Source organism: Coccinella septempunctata, chromosome 1, assembly GCF_907165205.1.
Source record: "Coccinella septempunctata chromosome 1, icCocSept1.1, whole genome shotgun sequence".
In the NCBI taxonomy this organism is placed as follows: Eukaryota; Metazoa; Arthropoda; class Insecta; order Coleoptera; family Coccinellidae; genus Coccinella; species Coccinella septempunctata.
The window spans coordinates 13,208,989-13,228,214 of record NC_058189.1 but is presented as its reverse complement, the minus strand read 5'-3'; the positions used below and the strand labels follow the sequence as shown (position 1 = coordinate 13,228,214).

General features: G+C 36.4%; 1 protein-coding gene across 1 annotated transcript in view; it reads right to left on the bottom strand.

The window, feature by feature from the left end:
- Window positions 1–17,654, bottom strand: part of LOC123314327 (acetyl-coenzyme A synthetase) — a 59,563-nt gene extending 41,909 nt beyond the window's left edge. Inside the window, exon 1 of the mRNA XM_044899524.1 lies at window positions 17,269–17,654. Within this exon, the coding sequence (XP_044755459.1) occupies window positions 17,269–17,582 (314 nt within the window). The 5' untranslated portion in view covers window positions 17,583–17,654. The remainder of the gene's footprint in view (window positions 1–17,268) is intronic.
- Window positions 17,655–19,226: the final 1,572 nt, after the last annotated feature.

Sequence of the window (19,226 nt, the reverse complement as noted above, 5' to 3'; positions counted from 1 at the left end):
TTTGTCTGAAACAATTTTACATACTCTTAAACGTTTTCGAGTTAGAGGGCGATAGGGGCTAGGAGCTTAGCCACACTTGCGAAAGGCGAAGGTCAAGGTAGAATCCCAGTCTAATGTACATTCATAGCCATATACCTCAAAACGTTCAAACGTAGAAAAAATTGCTTCTTTCAAAATTTGAGCAAATGTTATGCTCTACAACTTTTATGATGAATGCGAAAACAATTTGAAGCCCAGTAGAGGAGATAATTCGAAAAAATTGATTATTGTGACCTTTTATGGCCAATATATATTGTTTCGGCTTGCTGAAACTGTCAGATTATATTTTTTCGTTATTCTTGATGATCATTAGTTTCAAATTAAGAAAAAAAGCCACCGTGCTCAAGAATGTACACGTGACTATTTTTTTGCAAGTTTGGCGCCCTCCCACACATTTTCTTCACGCTTAAATTGTCAGATTAAGACAATGTATACTATTCAACATTGTTATTACCCACATATTATATCTTAATCTGATATGCTTGAGTATATACAATGATCGTTTTTTTACTTTTCTGGCTGGCTGTCCTAGACAATTCACCCTATATACAGGTCTTTTTTTTTGGTAGAGTTACTCTATAGGGTCTAAGGTATCTCCCCTTATATTAATCTGACACGCTCGAGTAAATCCTGAATTTGCCTCTTGGGCTCTCCAACTATAAGTCTACTGGGCCATACAACTTTCCCAGTACCTATAGTGAACAATGAAAGTAAAATTTAGAGAACAGATTTTGGAAGTATGCAGAATTGGCCGTTTTATTTTTCTGTGGATAATAGAAGATAGAAGAGCCGACTAGTAGATAAATCCATTGAAAAGTGTTCGTCCACCAAAGGAATTGCACTTTGAGTAACTACGCATCTATTTTTCAAGTCCATTGATTCAATTGACATTAATCGATTTCCTACAATAGCATTTGAATAAATGACTGAGACATTCCGATCTCCCAAGTTCATTCGACTATTATTCTCCATTTCAAAACAAAACCCAACACCATTACTATTTTACTACGAAATAGACCTTATCAATTTCATCGCACTAATTTTGGAGCGTATAAAGTGTTTCATATTCGTGTTTTTGCCATAAATTCATTTCAATGGTATACTCGTATCAATTATACAATTTCATAATCCACGCCCATTGTTTCAGTTATATTCGTATAATTCCAAATGGCATGAATTAACAATAGACTGACCCATTGTTGATATCGTTCTATAATTCGTTTGGTACAAGTGTTCCTTTAAGAGTTGTAGATTAAAATGGGGAAATCTTAATACTCGAACATTTCGTCGATTAAGGTGAAGTTATAGCACAAACGATTCAGGATCAAGACCATCGACATTGGTTGGTTTACGGATGCTACCCCAAATACGTAATTGTGCCACATCTTTGAGCAATAGCCTGAATAACGAACTGATACAGTTACAGATGACGATAATGACGATCTGGAAGAACTAGTAGAGAACAACGAAGAAGAAATGGACGAACCACCAGTAGACGACAAAATAGAAAAACCAACTTCTCCATTTGAAATAAAAGAGATAATCAGAAGCTTGAAAAATAGAAAAGCTCCCGGAAGTGATAAAATAACGAATGCTATGTTGAAGAAATTACCTAGAAAAGGTATAGCTGCTCTCACAAATATTGCAAACGGTATAATGAGGACTGAACACTATCCGGAAAAGTGGAAAACTGCAGAAGTCATAGTGTTCAACAAACCAGGCAAAGATAAAAAATTCCCCCAAAACTACAGGCCGATAAGTTTATTGTCCGCCCTAGGAAAAGTAGTAGAAAGGGTAATCGCTAGGAGGCTTACAGAAGAAACTGAAAATCTGAATCTCATTCCAGCAGAGCAATTCGGATTCAGAAGAGACCACTCAACTGAACAGCAATTACTGAGACTCACAGAATACATAACAGAAGGATTCCAAAATAAACAAGCAACCGGTCTTGTACTACTAGATGTCGCCAGAGCATTCGACAGAGTATGGCATGAAGGATTGATTTACAAAATGAGATATGCTGGATATTCAATGAAACTGTGCAAGTTGATTAGGAATTATTTGAGGAACAGAAGATTCTACGTGAAAGTGGAAGGAGAAAACTCCACAACCAGATATATGGAAGCAGGGGTGCCTCAAGGGTCAGTACTTGGGCCGTTACTGTATAACATATATATTCACGATATACCAAAATCTCCAAGGACTATGCTGACACTATATGCCGACGACACAGGAATCGCAATGCGACATCGCAAGCCAGAAATCATAGAAGGAATATTACAAGAAGCTATAGATGAAATAAATGACTGGTGTATTAAATGGAAAATAAAGCTCAACGGACAAAAGAGCCAAGCGATATTACTGCAGAAGAGGAGACTAAGAACTACAACAAATCTAGAGGTAGATGGAGAAGAAATCGAATGGAAAAACGAAGCGAAATATTTAGGTATCACCCTAGACAAAGGCCTAACATGGAGAAGCCATATCAAACAAGCCGTTGACAAAACCAAGGCAGCGATGAATATGCTCTACCCGCTGATAGGTAGAAAGAGCCACATGGCAAATGAGACAAAATTGAAAATAATCAAAGCCGTTGCTAGACCGCAACTGACTTATGGATCAGGTGCTTGGGGATTCGCGGCAAAGAGCCATATACAAAGAATTCAGGCAACAGAAAACAAGCTACTACGATGTGCCATAGATGCGCCTTGGTTTGTCAGGAACAAACAGATATATCGAGATTTGAAGTGGGAAACCATCACCGAATTTATGGAGAGGAAAGCTGAAAAGTTATTCGAAACAGCGAAGGAACATCCAAACGAAGAACTCAGGAGACTAGTGGACTACGATCCGGAGGAAGACAGAAGAAGAATGAGAATTTACAAAAGGAGACCGCGAGATCAATTGAGGAGAGATTAAAATGAGTTCGAAAACTTATTAAAACTATACTAAGAAGAGATATCCGAAATGGACGAACATGAAAACCCTAGCACGACAATGTGCAAGAAGAAATTAACCGATTAAGGGATAAATGGTTTATAGGCAAATGCCCGGAACCAATAAAAAAAGCAGGTTAGGTTTAGTGGGTCGCGAACTCAGGAGAGTGAGTAACCCCACAGTGTTCCCTAGAAATGGGTTCCTCTGGGCGAGAGATAGAGCCCCGTGTTTTCACGGTCGCAGATTCCCCCTGCTATAAAAAAAAAAGAGAGAGGTAATATAAGGAATATTGAACATATTGTAACATATTCATATTTTATCGTATAATGTGCCGTTTTCGAGTAGGCTGACATTGAAAAATTGAAAAATATCTGCGATATTCGGAAAATAGGCTACTTTGGCTGAATGCAACTCTGTTTGAAAAATCCACAGATGTGTAGTGTCATACATTATTCTGAAGGGAATTTCGTTTATCCAGGGGTGGCATAGCCCATTATGAAAACTTAAAATAGCTATCTATCTATTATCTATTAATTCTCGATAAAAAGATCATATACCCAACTTCTCAACTCATTATAATTATTTGTTTAGGCCGCATCTATTTCATATTCACGTTTGTTGCTGTCCAGTTTGTTCAGAGTGCGAATGCATAAAGGAATGGATCATTTGAGAAATACATATTACATCAAAGACTCGCTGCTCGCGATTTACTTACGTAAACATGCCTCAAAAAAATTTCGTTCATGTTGAAGAGTTTAGAACACACTTTCTTAATTTTGTTAGCAATTGTTGTAATTAGTACAAAAACGAATTCTACACCCTAGAACAGAAGGGATTATTTTATAGCCTCCCCAGAAAATTGCGGATGAAATAACGTAAACTCATAAAAATTTCAGGATAAATTCCAACTCCAAGTGCAGAGAATGTTGACGAATATCTATCATTCATATAAATACATGTTCTCATTTCTCATCATTTAAAATTTAAATATATTCATGAAGTCAAATGTGAAATGTTTCAATAGATGCCATAACAGTCAACTGAGTGAAAATAATCGTTTTGCATTTATTTTCACGTAAGCAATCTCGTTAACCTTCTTGATAAAGGAATGATTCTCAATTTTTGGCGAAGATATTCGCCAATGGGAAAAACGGTAGGTACTCTCCCTGAATACCGCCTTGTGATTTTCGTTTTTTATAACTAATTTTTTGAGCCTCTAAGGGAGGGGGCAGCTGCCCCTCACTGCCTCTCCCATGTCAAGGCTCAAAGACGCATAATTTGTGGATGGGGGCTACTTTTCTGAATTAATGAACATGTTTCATATTTTTTCGTGGTTCTTTTCTCTGGGTGTCGAAGGATTCATAATACCAAGGATTCATTAACGAAAGACATCCTGGAAAAAATGAATTCGCTGTTGTGCAGCTGGTTGCCAAATTTGATACTCATTCATTCATTGCTGTATGCCGTTCTTCTTCTTCTTCTTTATCAGCCACATCTTGTCCACTCATGAACGTAGGCCTCCTTCAAATTTCTCCATGCTGTCCTATCTTGTGCTGTTTGAAACCACCCTATACCTGCTTGCTTTTTGATGTCATCGAGCCATCTTTTCTGTGGTCTTCCTGCGCTTCGCCTCGATCTTCTTGGTCGCCAGTGCACCAGTCTATAAGTCCAATGTGTTCCATCTTTCCGCGCCACATGTCCTACCCACTGCCATTTCAGCTCCGCGATCCGCTCTATCACATCCATCACCCTAGTTTTCTGTCGGATATCCTCATTCCTCTTCCTGTCTCTGAGACTAATCCCGAGCATAACTCGTTCCATTGCTCTTTGCATCACTCTCATTTGATTCGCTGTCTTTTTGGTCATTGCCATCGTCTCCAAACCGTAGGTTGCTACTGGGAGTATACAGGTGTCAAAAGCTCTTCGTTTGAGGTTAATGGGGATGCTTTTATTTTTGAATATATAATTCATTTTCCCAAACCCTGCCCAGGCTAATCTGATTCTCCTTTTCATTTCCGCCGTCTGGTTTTCTTTACCTATTTTAATCGCATGCCCCAAGTATACATATTCCTTCACGTTTTCCAGTTTCGTGCCATCTACATGTATCGTTTCGTCGGTGTTACTTATTATTTTAGTTTTGGCGATGTTCATCTTCAAACCGATCGTCTTCGAAGCTTCGTTTAGTTGTTTTATCATTTCGCTCAGTTCTTGCATACTACTGCTTATAATGACGATATCGTCGGCAAATCGGAGATGACTCAAATATAATCCGTCGATATTTACTCCTTTTGTTTCCCACTGTAAGGTTTTAAAAACGTTCTCTAGTGCTAGAGTAAAAAGCTTGGGGGAGATTATATCGCCCTGACGTACACCCCGTTTTACTTCGATCCTATCGGTTTTCAGATCTTCGTTAATTTTGACGTGAAAAGTTGCGTTCTTATATATGGCCTTTATGAGATTTGTGTACCTTGAATCTATTCTAGCATCATCCATAGCTTGTAAGAAGGCCCAGGGTTCAACAGAATCGAACGCTTTGTGAAAATCTACAAATGCCAAATGAAGGGGTATGTTATATTCCTTTGTCTTTTCTATTAATATTCTTATGGCTTGTAGGTGGTCAGTAGTGCTGAAACCTTTGCGGAAGCCCGCTTGTTCTGCTGGCTGTTATGCATCCATTTTATTGGTTAGTCTATTGGTTATTATTCTGGTGAGGAGTTTGTACATGTGGGATAATAGGCTTATTGGCCGATAGTTTTCTATATTCCCATTATCCCCTTTTTTGAAAAGCAGGACCATTTCTGCATTTTTCCATGTATCTGGGATGTTGCCTTCAAGTAGACATTTATTCAACAAAATTTGTAAGGATCTCTCAATAACCACCGTTACCGATAATAAATCTACAAAGAGACTCGAAAACAAAACTATCGGTGCGATCAAACATATAATTTCTTAGGACCACTTGCGAATGTGTGCCCTCCTGTGACTGAAGGGACCCAACATTGAACTTTAGTTCAATGGGACCCAACCGTGACCAACATATCCTTCCACACATGGCATGGATATTCACCAACCAGATCTGACCGCCGCTGTATTCTTCTCGAGTTTGCATTATAACTGTGGACCAAATACCTCCACTGTGATCTGTCTAACGCTAGTTGTTCCCAATTATGAATGGCATAAAATGATTTAAGGGATTGCTGCAGTATATCCCTAAGTTAATCATCAGCTGTTGGCTGCGATACTGAGGCACATAGGATTATCCGATACGGCTGTGGAACTTATAAGGAGTTATCTGCAAAATAGGTATCAGTATGTGGAGACACTGAAGGGTAGATCAGCGTTGGGATCGGTCGGGGTTGGAGTTCCGCAGGGCTCAGTTCTTGCTCCAATTTTGTTCTGCGTTTATACATTTTTCATCACAAATGGACTGCAGTACTGTGTGGACTTTGAGTACGCCGATGACACGCAGCTACTATTCACTTTTGAATCATCATCGTTGCACCGGGCAACCAGTGAGATCAATGCGGATGTTGGTCGGTTGGTGAAGAATTCGAATGATCATCAGCTTTCCTTGAATCCGATCAAAACAAAGATTCTCGTATTTGGAAAAGACAGCAAACATTTAGAAACTCTATTAGATGTCAGAGTTGATGGTGTCAGGATTCCTGTGGTGAGATCTTCACGAAATCTGGGGGTTATTCTGGACACGGAGCTCCGATTTACCGAACATGTAACATCTTGTGTTCAGCGAGCGTATTCAGGTTTGAAAAAGTTGTATGGTAGTAGACGTCAACTTCCTCAAAAAACTAAAATTTTATTGACTGACTCATTGGTTCTGAGTCATTTCAATTATTGTGACGCTGTTTACGGTCCATGCTTGCGGGTTGTTGATAAGATGAGGATACAGAGAGTGCAACGTTCTTGCCTAAGGTTCATTTATGGCATAAGAAAATTTGAACCAGTTATCCATAAGTTGAAGTGCTGTCAATGGTTGAGCATGGATTAGCGAAGGGAGCTGCATTCCATGGTTTTATTCCATGCCATCATCTGTTTTCGAACGCCCCCATATCTGTACAATAAAATAAGGTTTAGGTCGGACGTTCACAATGTGAATGTTAGATTTAGGGGATTACTTTCACCGCCTGCTCATAGAACATCTTTATTCCTCAGATCTTTTTCGTATTCGATCTATTTTCTGTATAACCGCATTTCTACCTCTCTGAGGTTGAGTAGTCCATCGCGGTTCAAGAGTGAGTATCGAAGGATGTTGCTGAACACAACGAACTGAGACATTTGTACAATTTCTTTTTTTTATTTATTCCTCTGTGTGTGCGCATCCTTGAGAAGCTTATAATGTGAGGTGTGGGAATGATTAACTAGTTTTTTGTTTGGTATCTTTGGACTTACAATAATAACAGTTACACTGACGTAAGTCCTTTTGCAGTATTATTTTTTCTCTTTAATGTATTTTGAAAAATTGTATGATCACTCTGCAATAAATGTATTATTATTATTAATATTATTATTATTAAACCGCTTATACTGGCCTCCTGGTTTCCGGGCTCCCTCTGTGAATTCGCCATACAGAGCTATTTTGGGGAGGCTTGTGTCTTGCATCCCTCGTAACTTGAGTCTCATTTGTTATACAACTCGCGCGCTGCAAACTTTGTGGAACCATCTGATGTGCATCTGATGTGTTGTCTTAGATGACGTTGTTGCGTTTTGATGCTAATGGTTTAGTAGAAAACAAAAAGAGGGTGCATGGAAGAGACGAAGCGAAGGACGTGACTGTCTTAGGTCATGTAGCAAGGGATCCGACTTTTAACACTAGGAAATTGTCCGATGTATTTGGTGTCACTCGCTAAATTTCAAAGCCCATTTGGAAAATTTGCATCTAAAGTTAAAAACTAGGAATAATATCCTTCATAAACTAGCTGGTACTTCATGGTGGTTTTTTCGGCTGCTGAATATTGTTGCCCCGTTTGAGTTAATAGTGCTCATGTGCAAAAAATTGATGCACTGCTGAATCATTCTATGAGAACTATACCTGGAACTATTAGATCTTCACCTATTTTCAATGGTTACCAGTTATTTCAAACATTTTACCGCCTCATATTCGTAAACAGACTTCGGTTATGAACTCCTGGAATAAATTCCAATCCTATCCCGACTCGTTCCCAACCCAATTCTATCCTACATTCCAGAAAATACGATTCCAAGACTGAAGTCGCGTAAACCTTTATGGTCCAACTCTTTCCTTAATTCGAATATAAGGGACAAAGACCTTCGGCAGTCTGAATGGAATAGGTGCACTATTTTCAACAAAGAATTAGTTACTGATCCCTCGAATAGAGTTCCTGGTTTTGATCTTCCCAGATCAGGTCACGCACATTGCAATAGTATGCCTTTCAGGTGGAATTCAGTTGAAAGCCCTAGTTGTGAATACGGGGAACCACAAGAAACCATAAATCATCTGGTTAATCATTGTCCGATTTATAAATTTCTGGATGGTTTTAGAGCTATACATGCAGTTAAAAATGATTAGCGGTGATCAAAACTTCATGTTCGATATCTGTTTTTCGGACGTGTGTTCATTAGTTCATTTTACCTTAACGGCATTGTAAACCGAAAAAACTGTCGGTATTGGTAAGATGAAAATCCAAGATTATTTCGTCAGGTGCGTACTCAGCTTCACCGAAAATCAAATTTTTGGTCGGATATTTATGGAAATCACATAATCGGCCCTCTTTTCATACTCGGTAATCTCACCGGTCAAATTTTTTTAGATCTATTGGGGAACGCTATTTATCCAGCCCTCGTGCAAGTATGGAAGAATGCAGAAGACCTCCTTATTACTTAGCCTTACTATTTCTAGGGTGCACTTGTTCTATGGAAATTTGAGAATGCACTTATATACTAACATTTGTTGTCTCCTAAAAAGAAAATCGATTTTCCAGATATTATTGAGCTACATAAACCTCTCTTGGTTTACCAGCAAACATTTTGTCTGAATCGAGAGAGACACATCTCTATTCAAGCGGAAAGAACTCTTATAAAATAAATATCCACTCACCACAGTAAAAGAAACGGAATGAAGGTGGAATGTTGTAGGTACTGTATAATTGAATGATGAATGATATTCAACCTTCAAGGCAAAAATTATGTAGAACTGAATCTTTTATTCTTTCGGGTATTGAATAATGTCCCCAGAACATTCATTCAACCGTTTCAATCACTGCGACTAGATGATGAGTGGACAATAATTCAAACCACATGAATTTGTAGGTATAATATTAAAGTTAAGTTCACAAACTTTTTTTCGACGTCTAAAGTATTCTATGTATTTATTATCAATTCCAAGAACAAGCGATAACAAATATTAAATAAATTCGATCTTTCTTCTACGGAATACACCATTTCAATTATACTACAAATTTACAATTGCTTTGATACACTTGTAACGTTCTTAAAAATAATCGATAAGCTAAGGTAAATTAAAAACATGGTCCGTCTACTTTTTGGACAAAAAATGAACAACATAAGTACTAAATACCTTTGAAATGTATCGGATACGAATACTCGAGATAAATTCCACTATGCCTCTTTCACTATTTTCGCTGTTTTTTCCTTCGATGGATATTTTGGATCGAACTTTTAGCGTCAAATAGTACTCGATACGATCTTCAATATAAGTCCTCGCAGCATCCCTATTCGAAATCAAGGAGTTGTGCTCAACGAACGATTTTCCACATTTTCATTTTAAAGTCCGAAAATGGAGCTATTAAGTTTTCGGTGGAAAACCCTGAATGTGTAGTAGGACCCTTCATTTATTCTTATACTCACTATACAAATTATACGCAGAACTACAAAAGATATTGTCATGGAATTCATTTTCACTGTAAGTAGCAATCAAGTTCGATTTCTCAAATGGCATGACAATGAATTATCACATTTTTGGATTTTCCATCAAACATTGATGTGATTTCGATCTTTTATATGAATTGGAATATCATCATTTATACATCTAAGTTCATCACACTTTCGTAAAACAGTCAAACAAGCCTAGGATTGGATTAAATGAGATCCGAACATACAATATTTATTTAGAATCTCCATAGTGTATTGTTTTAAAATATGAGATCATGCATGTTCATGTAATATAGAAGTTGTTACCGGTTGAAGTTAACAGCCATTGTCTAGCAGCTATTTGAAACTTAGAAACCTTTGACTATTTTAGTCGGACAGTTTTTACCTTAGACTATACTTAAGATTCGTTCTAAATTCTGAAGTATGTGCCGGAAATACAATTCTTTATACATAAAGGATTTTCAATTTGCTCAAATTTTAGGACCAATTTCAGTTTTCCTTTTAATTTCTGCAAATTAATAATACCTCGGTATTTCATCTTCTAGTCCTTTATAAATATGTACCTCAAATTTGGAACCCTTTATTATTCTTTTTGGAGTCTTCATTTCGAACACCAAGATTGCCCCACCCCCCATTGAAAAGCGATGACCATGAGCAATTTTCCTCATTTTCCTTGATGTAAAATCGTGCTGCGAAGTTCTTGTTGGGCAAACTTTTCTCTATAAATATTCAAAACGATATGATAAAGCAAGTGGAGGTTTATGTTCAACGATGAATTGTTTAATGGCTCTGAGGCACTTAATTATCTTTTATGTTTTATGTAGTTTGTACTTCAACCAGTTAAACAAAAATATTGTCATTAAATTGATGTGGTCAATACTTTGAGAATCCGTAATAAAACTAAAAATTAAATTATATGATTTTCACTAACATAAGTAGTTCAACCACAGCACATGTTTCTTTATTACAGTAGCATCATCAGGTGATAGTGAAACACGTGTCATGGTTAAACTACTCATGTTAGTGAAAATCATATAAGTAATGTTGACTTGGAAATTTGAAAAAGGGAAGGAAGAGAAAGCATGGGAATATGATGAAAAAAATGCATGGTTCAAATATCGAAGCATCGACTATTCTAGTTACTGATATACTTCTAGGAACACTATAAAAAAATTTCTTAGAACACATGAGATCCTAACCCAACAATTCTTGTGATGAATGACTAGATCATTCGTCTGAATGGCCTAAGCAGCCGTGGACATAGAAGAAGAAGAAGAAGAAGAATGACTTGGTCACGACGGTGATTGCGCGGCTACATTTTGTTGTCCCTTTTGTCAAGTTTCATGTGGATGATTCCATCATGGCTTTACCAGAGGATAGAACTGATTAAACTGTCATGTTTTTCAATCACTACCATCAGAGGACAGTTGAGGTTGGGAATGAGAGTTTATTGCCCTTCTTGGACGTCTACGTACACCGTACAAAAGAACAGAAAATCACTACTAATTGGTTTGCTAAAGAAATCAGCTTAGGTATTGTACTGAATTATTTCTCTTACCATGCTACTAGCATGCTAGCTGCAAGATTGTTACCATTGGTAATTTGCTTTATAGAACAATCAACTTGAGTAGCCCCATATATCATGAGCAAAACAAAAATGAAGTAAAACTCATATTATGAGAACATAGGTCCTACCCTAAATCTTTCATTAATAATATCATTCCAAAACTTCTACAAAAAAATGAAAAACAGGAAAGAAAACACAGGCAAACCAACTAAATCATAGTTTGAAGTTTCATATTTCCAAGAACATTCACAAAAGATTAAAAGATCACTTGAAGTGGAGAATAATGAATTAGTATTTTATAACATGAAAACTGTTGGCTCTTTATAAAGGGTGAATCTTTGACTGGTACGAATATTTTAACATTAGATTCTTGAGGTCAGAGAGAAACAGTTTTTTCCTATACCATTTTTTCCGATTCGGCCTTGCTAAAAAGATATAGCCATTTTAAGTTTCATGATAGGCTGTGCCACCCCTGGAAAGCAAATTTCGGTCAAATTACCCAATTTTTAAAATTTCACAGATATTTTTATTTTTGAATATCGAAATTCTTGAAAACGGCACATTATACGAGAAAATATGAAGAATAGGTACTTTTACTTTACAAAACGTTCAAATAGTCATTGAAAAGCGGCCAACTTAGTTTCAAGAGTTGGTTTCTTTGAACTCTTGGTATCTTTATGGTAGGTAATGGTAGGCTCTACAACCGACCATTTCTCAACCAACTCCGGAATAAAACAAGGCTGCGTATTAGCGCCTTTACTGTTCAATATTTTCGCCATAGCTGTATCGATAATTGCTGACATGAGTATGCCCGTAAGAGGTGATGGGATAAGATTCAGATTTGATGGAGGCCTGTTTGACCTGAAGTGCCTCAGAGCAAAAACCCGTACCAAGTTTATCACGGAACAATATGCAGACGACTGTTCACTCATCGCTAGCAGCTCAGAGGATCTACAGATAATGATGGACACCTATAAACATATATACGAAGCTTTAGGCCTTAGACTCAATATCGACAAGACCAAAATCCTGGTAAGTCCACCAGAAAGCCTTCAAACAGATATCAGCCTGGAGAATGAAACTCTAGAACAGGTCGAGCAGTTCAAATACTTGGGAAGCTTCATAAATAATAGGGCTAATCTAGACACGGAAATACAAAACCGTATCAATTCGGCATCACGGTCATTCTGGAAGGTAAAGGACAGAGTGTTTCAAAATCACGACCTCAATCTGAAGACCAAGACAGCTGTTTACAAAGCAGTGGTCCTCCCAACGCTTCTTTACGGAAGCGAAAGCTGGACGCCCTACAGGCGACATATTAAAGAGCTTGAACAAACGCAACAACGTCATCTAAGACAGATAATGCACATCAGATGGTTCCACAAAGTTTCGAATGCAGAAGTCTTGCAACGGACGAGTTGTACAACAATTGAGACTCAAGTAACGAGGGCCCGACTCAGATGGAGCGGCCACATTCTGAGGATGCAAGACACAAGACTCTATATGGCGAATTCACTGAGGGAGCCCGGAAACCAGGAGGCCAGTATAAGCGGTTTAAGGATACACTGCTTCAATCCCTAAAATTAGTTAATGCCAATCATAACTGGGAACAACTAGCGTTAGCGCTAGCGTTTTTATTGTTTTTTCAACAGCCTGTATCTTTTAAACCGAGTTGATTCGGAAACAATGGTACAGGAAAAAAGTGTTTCTTTTGACATCAAGCTATTGTTGAAATATTTGTACGAGTCCAAAACTAATCCTGTATAGTATATTTTTTAATACCTGTGGAATATAATTTAGATCAGGTGTGATATATGGATATATAGATTGTAGTAAAATAAATATGTAATTCTGACTAGACAATATTTATATATTATGTTTTGTCATAGGTGATGTCATTTTGTAACATTTTCAGGCCTGATGAATGAAGCGGATGGAAGTCTGCGAAACGTAAAAAAAAATTTAAGAGTTAAGTTAAAGGTATTTTTCTGTCCTTATCCCGCAATAGCAATTCTTTGATTGTAAACTTGGAGGACACAAATACCATTGTAGAATAGTACTATTTAATAATGCATTTGGATCGTTTCGGAACAACAGACAATCGCTTTAATTTTCAATTCTTGCAAATATTTTGAAGTTCTTAGACTTGTTAGACAGAGTAGAGTTTACAGATGGAAAATGAACATTTCGTGCGAAAACGCTGATTTTTCTAGAACAATATAAGGTGAAAAGAATGAATTGATGATCTGTCTTAATTTAGCGTAGTTCTATTTGTAGAATTTTATCTCACGATCACGATGAACAATACTTTAATGACTTCATTACCATAATCGATACGCTAATGAAATCGGAAAGATAAACTACTGTTCATTATTGTCGAATGAGAAACCTTTGAACAGGAAAAATTTTTTGTTATAAATGAGGAACATATTTTTGACAACGTCCAGCTCAAAAATCACACTTGGGTTGATTGGATATCAATCAAATTTTTCTACAGCTATAATAGAAAACTGGGCCCGTTTTAACGAGAAGTTTCGAAAATACAGATTCGATCAGATTGAAAAGTAGTAAGTATTTGGCTCTACAGGGTGAGTCAAAAATGAGTATCAAGCTTTCTGGGGGTGATAGTGATAGTTCATTGAAAAATAAGTATAGTTTGATAAAAAAAAAAGTTATGGCCCAAAATGCATGTTAAGGGAGATATATCCTTGATATATCTCCCTTAACTATCCTTGATAGTTGATAAACTTTCTCCGACTAACTTCTCAACAGATTGAAGTTTCGTGCATAAATGTATACACGGTGATTCATAACTATTGGGACATAGGCTAAGAGCAGATTGTTTGGACCAGAATATGGCGATAGGACCAAATATATCTCAATAAAATATTGCTAGGAAAAAGATAGAGGGCGTTAAAGTTGAATTTTTTATAAGGGGACAGAATAATATTTTCTTCGAAGTTCGAAAGTCCTTTATTAAAAATTAAAAGAATTAGAAAAGGCATAGAAGTCGGAGGAGGCCACGTAGAACATTTAATTTAAGTTTATTATTTTTAAATTACATTGTTTTTAATTATGCTTTATCGTCGAAATAAATAAATAAAACAAATAGATCGTTACTTCAAATCCCCTTCCGATACTCTGAAGTGTTCAATTGTGTTTTTCTTAACACGTTGACGGACAGTTGCGTCTATAGCCGTCAAGTTCAAGTTCACTATGTGACATGACGGCTTCTAATATTCTAAAAATTACAAAAACATATATTGTCAATTTTCGAATTTCACTTGTTTCTACTGTCCGTCAACGTGTTAAAAGAGGAAGAAAAATATAGATTGAAATTATTAGCAAAAAACGAAAAAAAAAAATTCAACTTTAACGCCCTCTCTCTTTTTTCACAGCAATATTTTATTGAGGTATATTTGGTCCTATCGCCATATTTTCGTCCAAACAATCTGCCCTTAGCCTATGTACCGATAGTTATGAATCACCCTGTATAGTTCAAATACATTTTTTTATTATACTTCAACATTTCTGATGTTATAAAGGACTGTTTTTAGAGGGTGAGTCGTGATTTTTTTGAGACCACTTCTTTCGTTGTATTCGTTTTGGTGAAAAAATAGAAGCATTTGTTGGAACGAAGAAAATTACATGAAAAAGGTACTCTTATTAAAATTTTTTTTGTATTTGAATGAGAGAGTAAGAGAGGCAGAGAAATTTTTTTAATTTTATCAACTTTGGAAGGATGTATCTCCCTTGATATGCCTTTTGAGCCATAAGTTTATTTATCAAACTGTTCTATCACCCCCAGAAAGCTCGGTACACATTTTTTTATGCGCTTTTCATCAGAAGTAGTATTTTCAAAATAATGTTGACTATAATATACTTAGGAATTAATGTAACATCTATATTATCAGTGAACAGCATGATCATTTTTAGTTTTGTTTATTTCCTTTCCATACAGGTACATATATGTTTTGTAGAGATGGATGCCTAATTATTGATCCTTGCGTTATTTCTTTACTCTTCTTAATACCTTAAAAAAATTAACCTTTGAAAAAGAAGTGAAAATTTCCCTTTATTTTAGAACGCCGGTTTAGTTTGCAGTTTGGCAATAAATAAGTGCAGGTACCTATGATTGAAGCGTATTTATTCCACTAACAAATACTAAATATATATCAAGTCTTAGGAAGAATACAAGCACCTCCCAAAACTTTCGATCAAAATTCTCTAATCGTGATTTCTCTAGATGTTTCAACCTTCACCTCGTAGGCGTAGACAAATAAGTACCAGGGTGGACATGGCCACCCCAGAATTCTTTGTGGCAGTACACTCTAGATACTGAAATCGACATCATTTTCAAGTTCGAAAGCATAAAACTACGCAGAGCTTCTCAGGTCCCATCAAAAAGACAAAAATCCTGACTACGCCAATGTTCACCTCATTCAAATCCACGAACTTAGAGAAATTCTTTCTATTGTTAACGAACTGCCTTGAACTATTACATCCTAGCTAGCCTGTGTAGAAATTTACTTAATGCTATTTTTCTTCCATACCGATGATACTAGATAACAAAAACAAAGAATTCAGAAAAAAAGACCTAAAATATTAAGTGTCAGGGAGTCGCCCATTTTCCTGATTTGTTCTAGGTTAGGTCTAAAATCACATCAAGAAACGGGAAAAAAGCCACCCTCTTTTGCTTACCTACCTTGAATCTAAAATATTATGCAAGGTGTATATGGATAGTTGCGAAAAATTTAGGGGGTGAATCTTTGTCAAAATATAGGGTGGGTCTTTCATAGAGACTTTTCTTTTTGAGCTCCCCTGCTTAGTTACAGCCCTCGACACATGGCGGTCAAAAAGCAGTTTCTAATTTTTTTCTCAAAAATGAAAAAAAGGGGTAGAAAGCCACCCCCAAACATTGTTTCGCAAGAAAAATTTTTCCATATTCATATTTTACAATAAAAAAATTCATTTTGGATAACTTGGATCCATTTTTAACGAAAAATGTCTCTCGTTTTCTCTTGCAAAAATTCTAGGTTTTTGAGAGAAATAAATTATTATCGTCATGATAGGAGTTGAAGAGGCTAGACTTATTTCCAAACTAGAATTTATTCAGTAAGCAGGTGTTATTTTGTTATGATAACTAATGAACTAATTCATTTAATTATGCTTTTTTGAAGGTAAATTGTCCCGAAGGGTGAATGCTTTTGGTTGTCCTTAAACTAAAGATCATGTAAAGACAACCTATTTTATTCTGCTTATTTTTCCTATCTTGTCTATGATTTATTGAAAAAAATCAAGTTTTAATTTCCGAGAAAAATATCGAATGTATCGAAATTTTGCAGGATACCTTTTTTTCCAGAATTGAATGGGAAACCATAAGAGAATGTAATTTTTCGAAAACCTATCTCACGAAAAAAATTTTTGAAGGAAAATCATAAGGGGTTGTTATTTTCAACCACTAATAATAAAATTATGAAATCTAAAAAAATTGTGTGAGTAACATATACTTAGTGCTTCATAATATGTATAGTATTGTGACTCAGTGTTTTTTATAACCCGTAAAAAAAATTAAAATCTGTCAACTCATCATCGTCTTTCAAAGGCTGTATCTTGGAAGGGAGGTAGATTTCGAAAAAAATTTATAGGAACTACCCCTGCTTATTTTCATCGCGCAATCATTTCCCTAAGTCCTTCGTATTTGTTTGCAGACACCCTGTATAGCACTCTGTACATCTTTTTGTGTGTAGTTGCCTCGTAATTTGAGTTTTCCTTACAATGAAAATCGAACTCAAACATGAAAAATCCATCTCCAAAACAGATACTATTATCTGATTCGTCCACCTTAGAATACTCACCAATAGAAAGCGATTTTTTTCCCATTTCCGTTCCGAATATTCCTGTCAAGCAGATTATAGGAGATGTTCGTGGTTGCGCCGTCCAACCACTTGGTGAAGACGGGACCTTTCCTAACGTCGAAATTGAATCGGTTGAAGTTGTCGAAATCGATCGGCTTTTTCCAATAGAAATTGTCCGCAATCTCTCCCCAAAACTCGGACGGATTCTCGATCGACTTCTGGTACATCTGCTTGTACTGAGCCGGGCTGCTGACATAGCAGCTCTTCGCGATGTCCGGATCCGGAAGGAAAACCAACTTTTGCGACGGCATCATTCGAAACTCAAACGGAGGCAATATTATTGCGAAGACATGAACGAACCGACTGGCTGTCTGATAACTCTGATATGGGAACGTTCGCCTGACTTTTCTTTACGTCGGCGCAAATTTCTAATCATTATCCGTCGATGGTGGAATACGAGCTTAAGATTTGATAGCTGAAATGCCCTTCATTATCATGGACACCTAATAACAATTTACTTTTCACATTGTAATGACGAAGGCAATAGGCAAGAGCGTGTATTGGTTTCGACCTAGTGATTAAGAATCATTTTTCAAGGTCGGAAATGTGTTGCAGTTCCTTGTACAATCGATATCAACGCACAACAACCGGAATTCGACAGAAATTGTAGGAATGTGGGTCAAGGAACTATCAGCTCTTTTTGAAAGGATGACTAGTGGTTTTCCAAACATTTTTTCGATTCCAGGTAAAGAATGGGAGGGAATTTTGGGAAGAGTTGTGGTTGAAAACTATTACGATTAATTAATAAAATAGAATTTCCGATCAACTCTCACTTGATGAGGAAATCCAGAATGAAAAGATGACTCGAGACCACAACCGATATTCATCTACGAAAATTAAAGTAACACAGGAAAACAGGCCCACAAGTGTTATCGAGTTAACCTCAAAGCCTCACTGAAATTATCGCAATTACAGCAAAATTTTCGAATTTCTTTACGCTTTGTCATTTTCTTTAATGGATAACGATCGCAATAACTGAACATTTAAAACCAGATCTGGCCGAAAGATATGTCGGTTTGTGAGCAATTCAAATTTCAATATTGGAGGGATTTCCATATAATTTTATTCACGAAAATATGCAGAAAACTATGATGCTGAAAGTGTAAGAACTAGCAACATTTACGAGCAAGAATTTGAGGAAGGCTGATTCTTCAATATATGATTCCTTGGAGTCTGAAACGACACCACTGCCAGCTGATGGTGCGCAGCGCTCCTTTATAGGTAAAAAGATGAAAAAGAACTAATTTTAGGAAGATTTATTTTTGTTACATCTATACTTTGGAACACAATTGAGAATAATTTTTTGGCAGATTTTTTGGCCGTTGCTAAATGCCTGGCATCATTTTTGATGAAGCAAATAGTGAAATTTCAAACCATTTCAGGAAGGCTGCACGTTCGATATTATTAATATATTCAAAAGTAAAACCTAAAATTGGCATATAACGTGCCTTCAAAAAAATTCGTCGTCAAGTAGGCTATGAAATTTTTAACGTTGATATTTTGTGCCTGAACGTAGGTCTTTTCTTGAATTACTTACTTACATTACTTCAATGTAAACAATGATGACTTTAACCTACACATCGTAATTTTGCATGAGAAGTGGAAAGGCACTTTTAAGGAAAAGTTCATTTCGCCTAAAGTGCGACAAGCATTTCATCCATTGCGTCAGATCAAAAGAATCCAAAAAATCTGAGGCGGTTAGAAAAATTCTGATGTCCACTATTTTCATACGACATGAATTTTGAACGGATCGTGGTATTATGTTTTTTTTTATAAAAAGGTTCTACCTATTTCAGTAATATGAATAAAGCACAGTAAGAATCTCAATATGTTTATTAATTCTCTATAAATATTGAATTGATTCGGTCATTACTGGAAATCCAAGACTAAACTAAAGA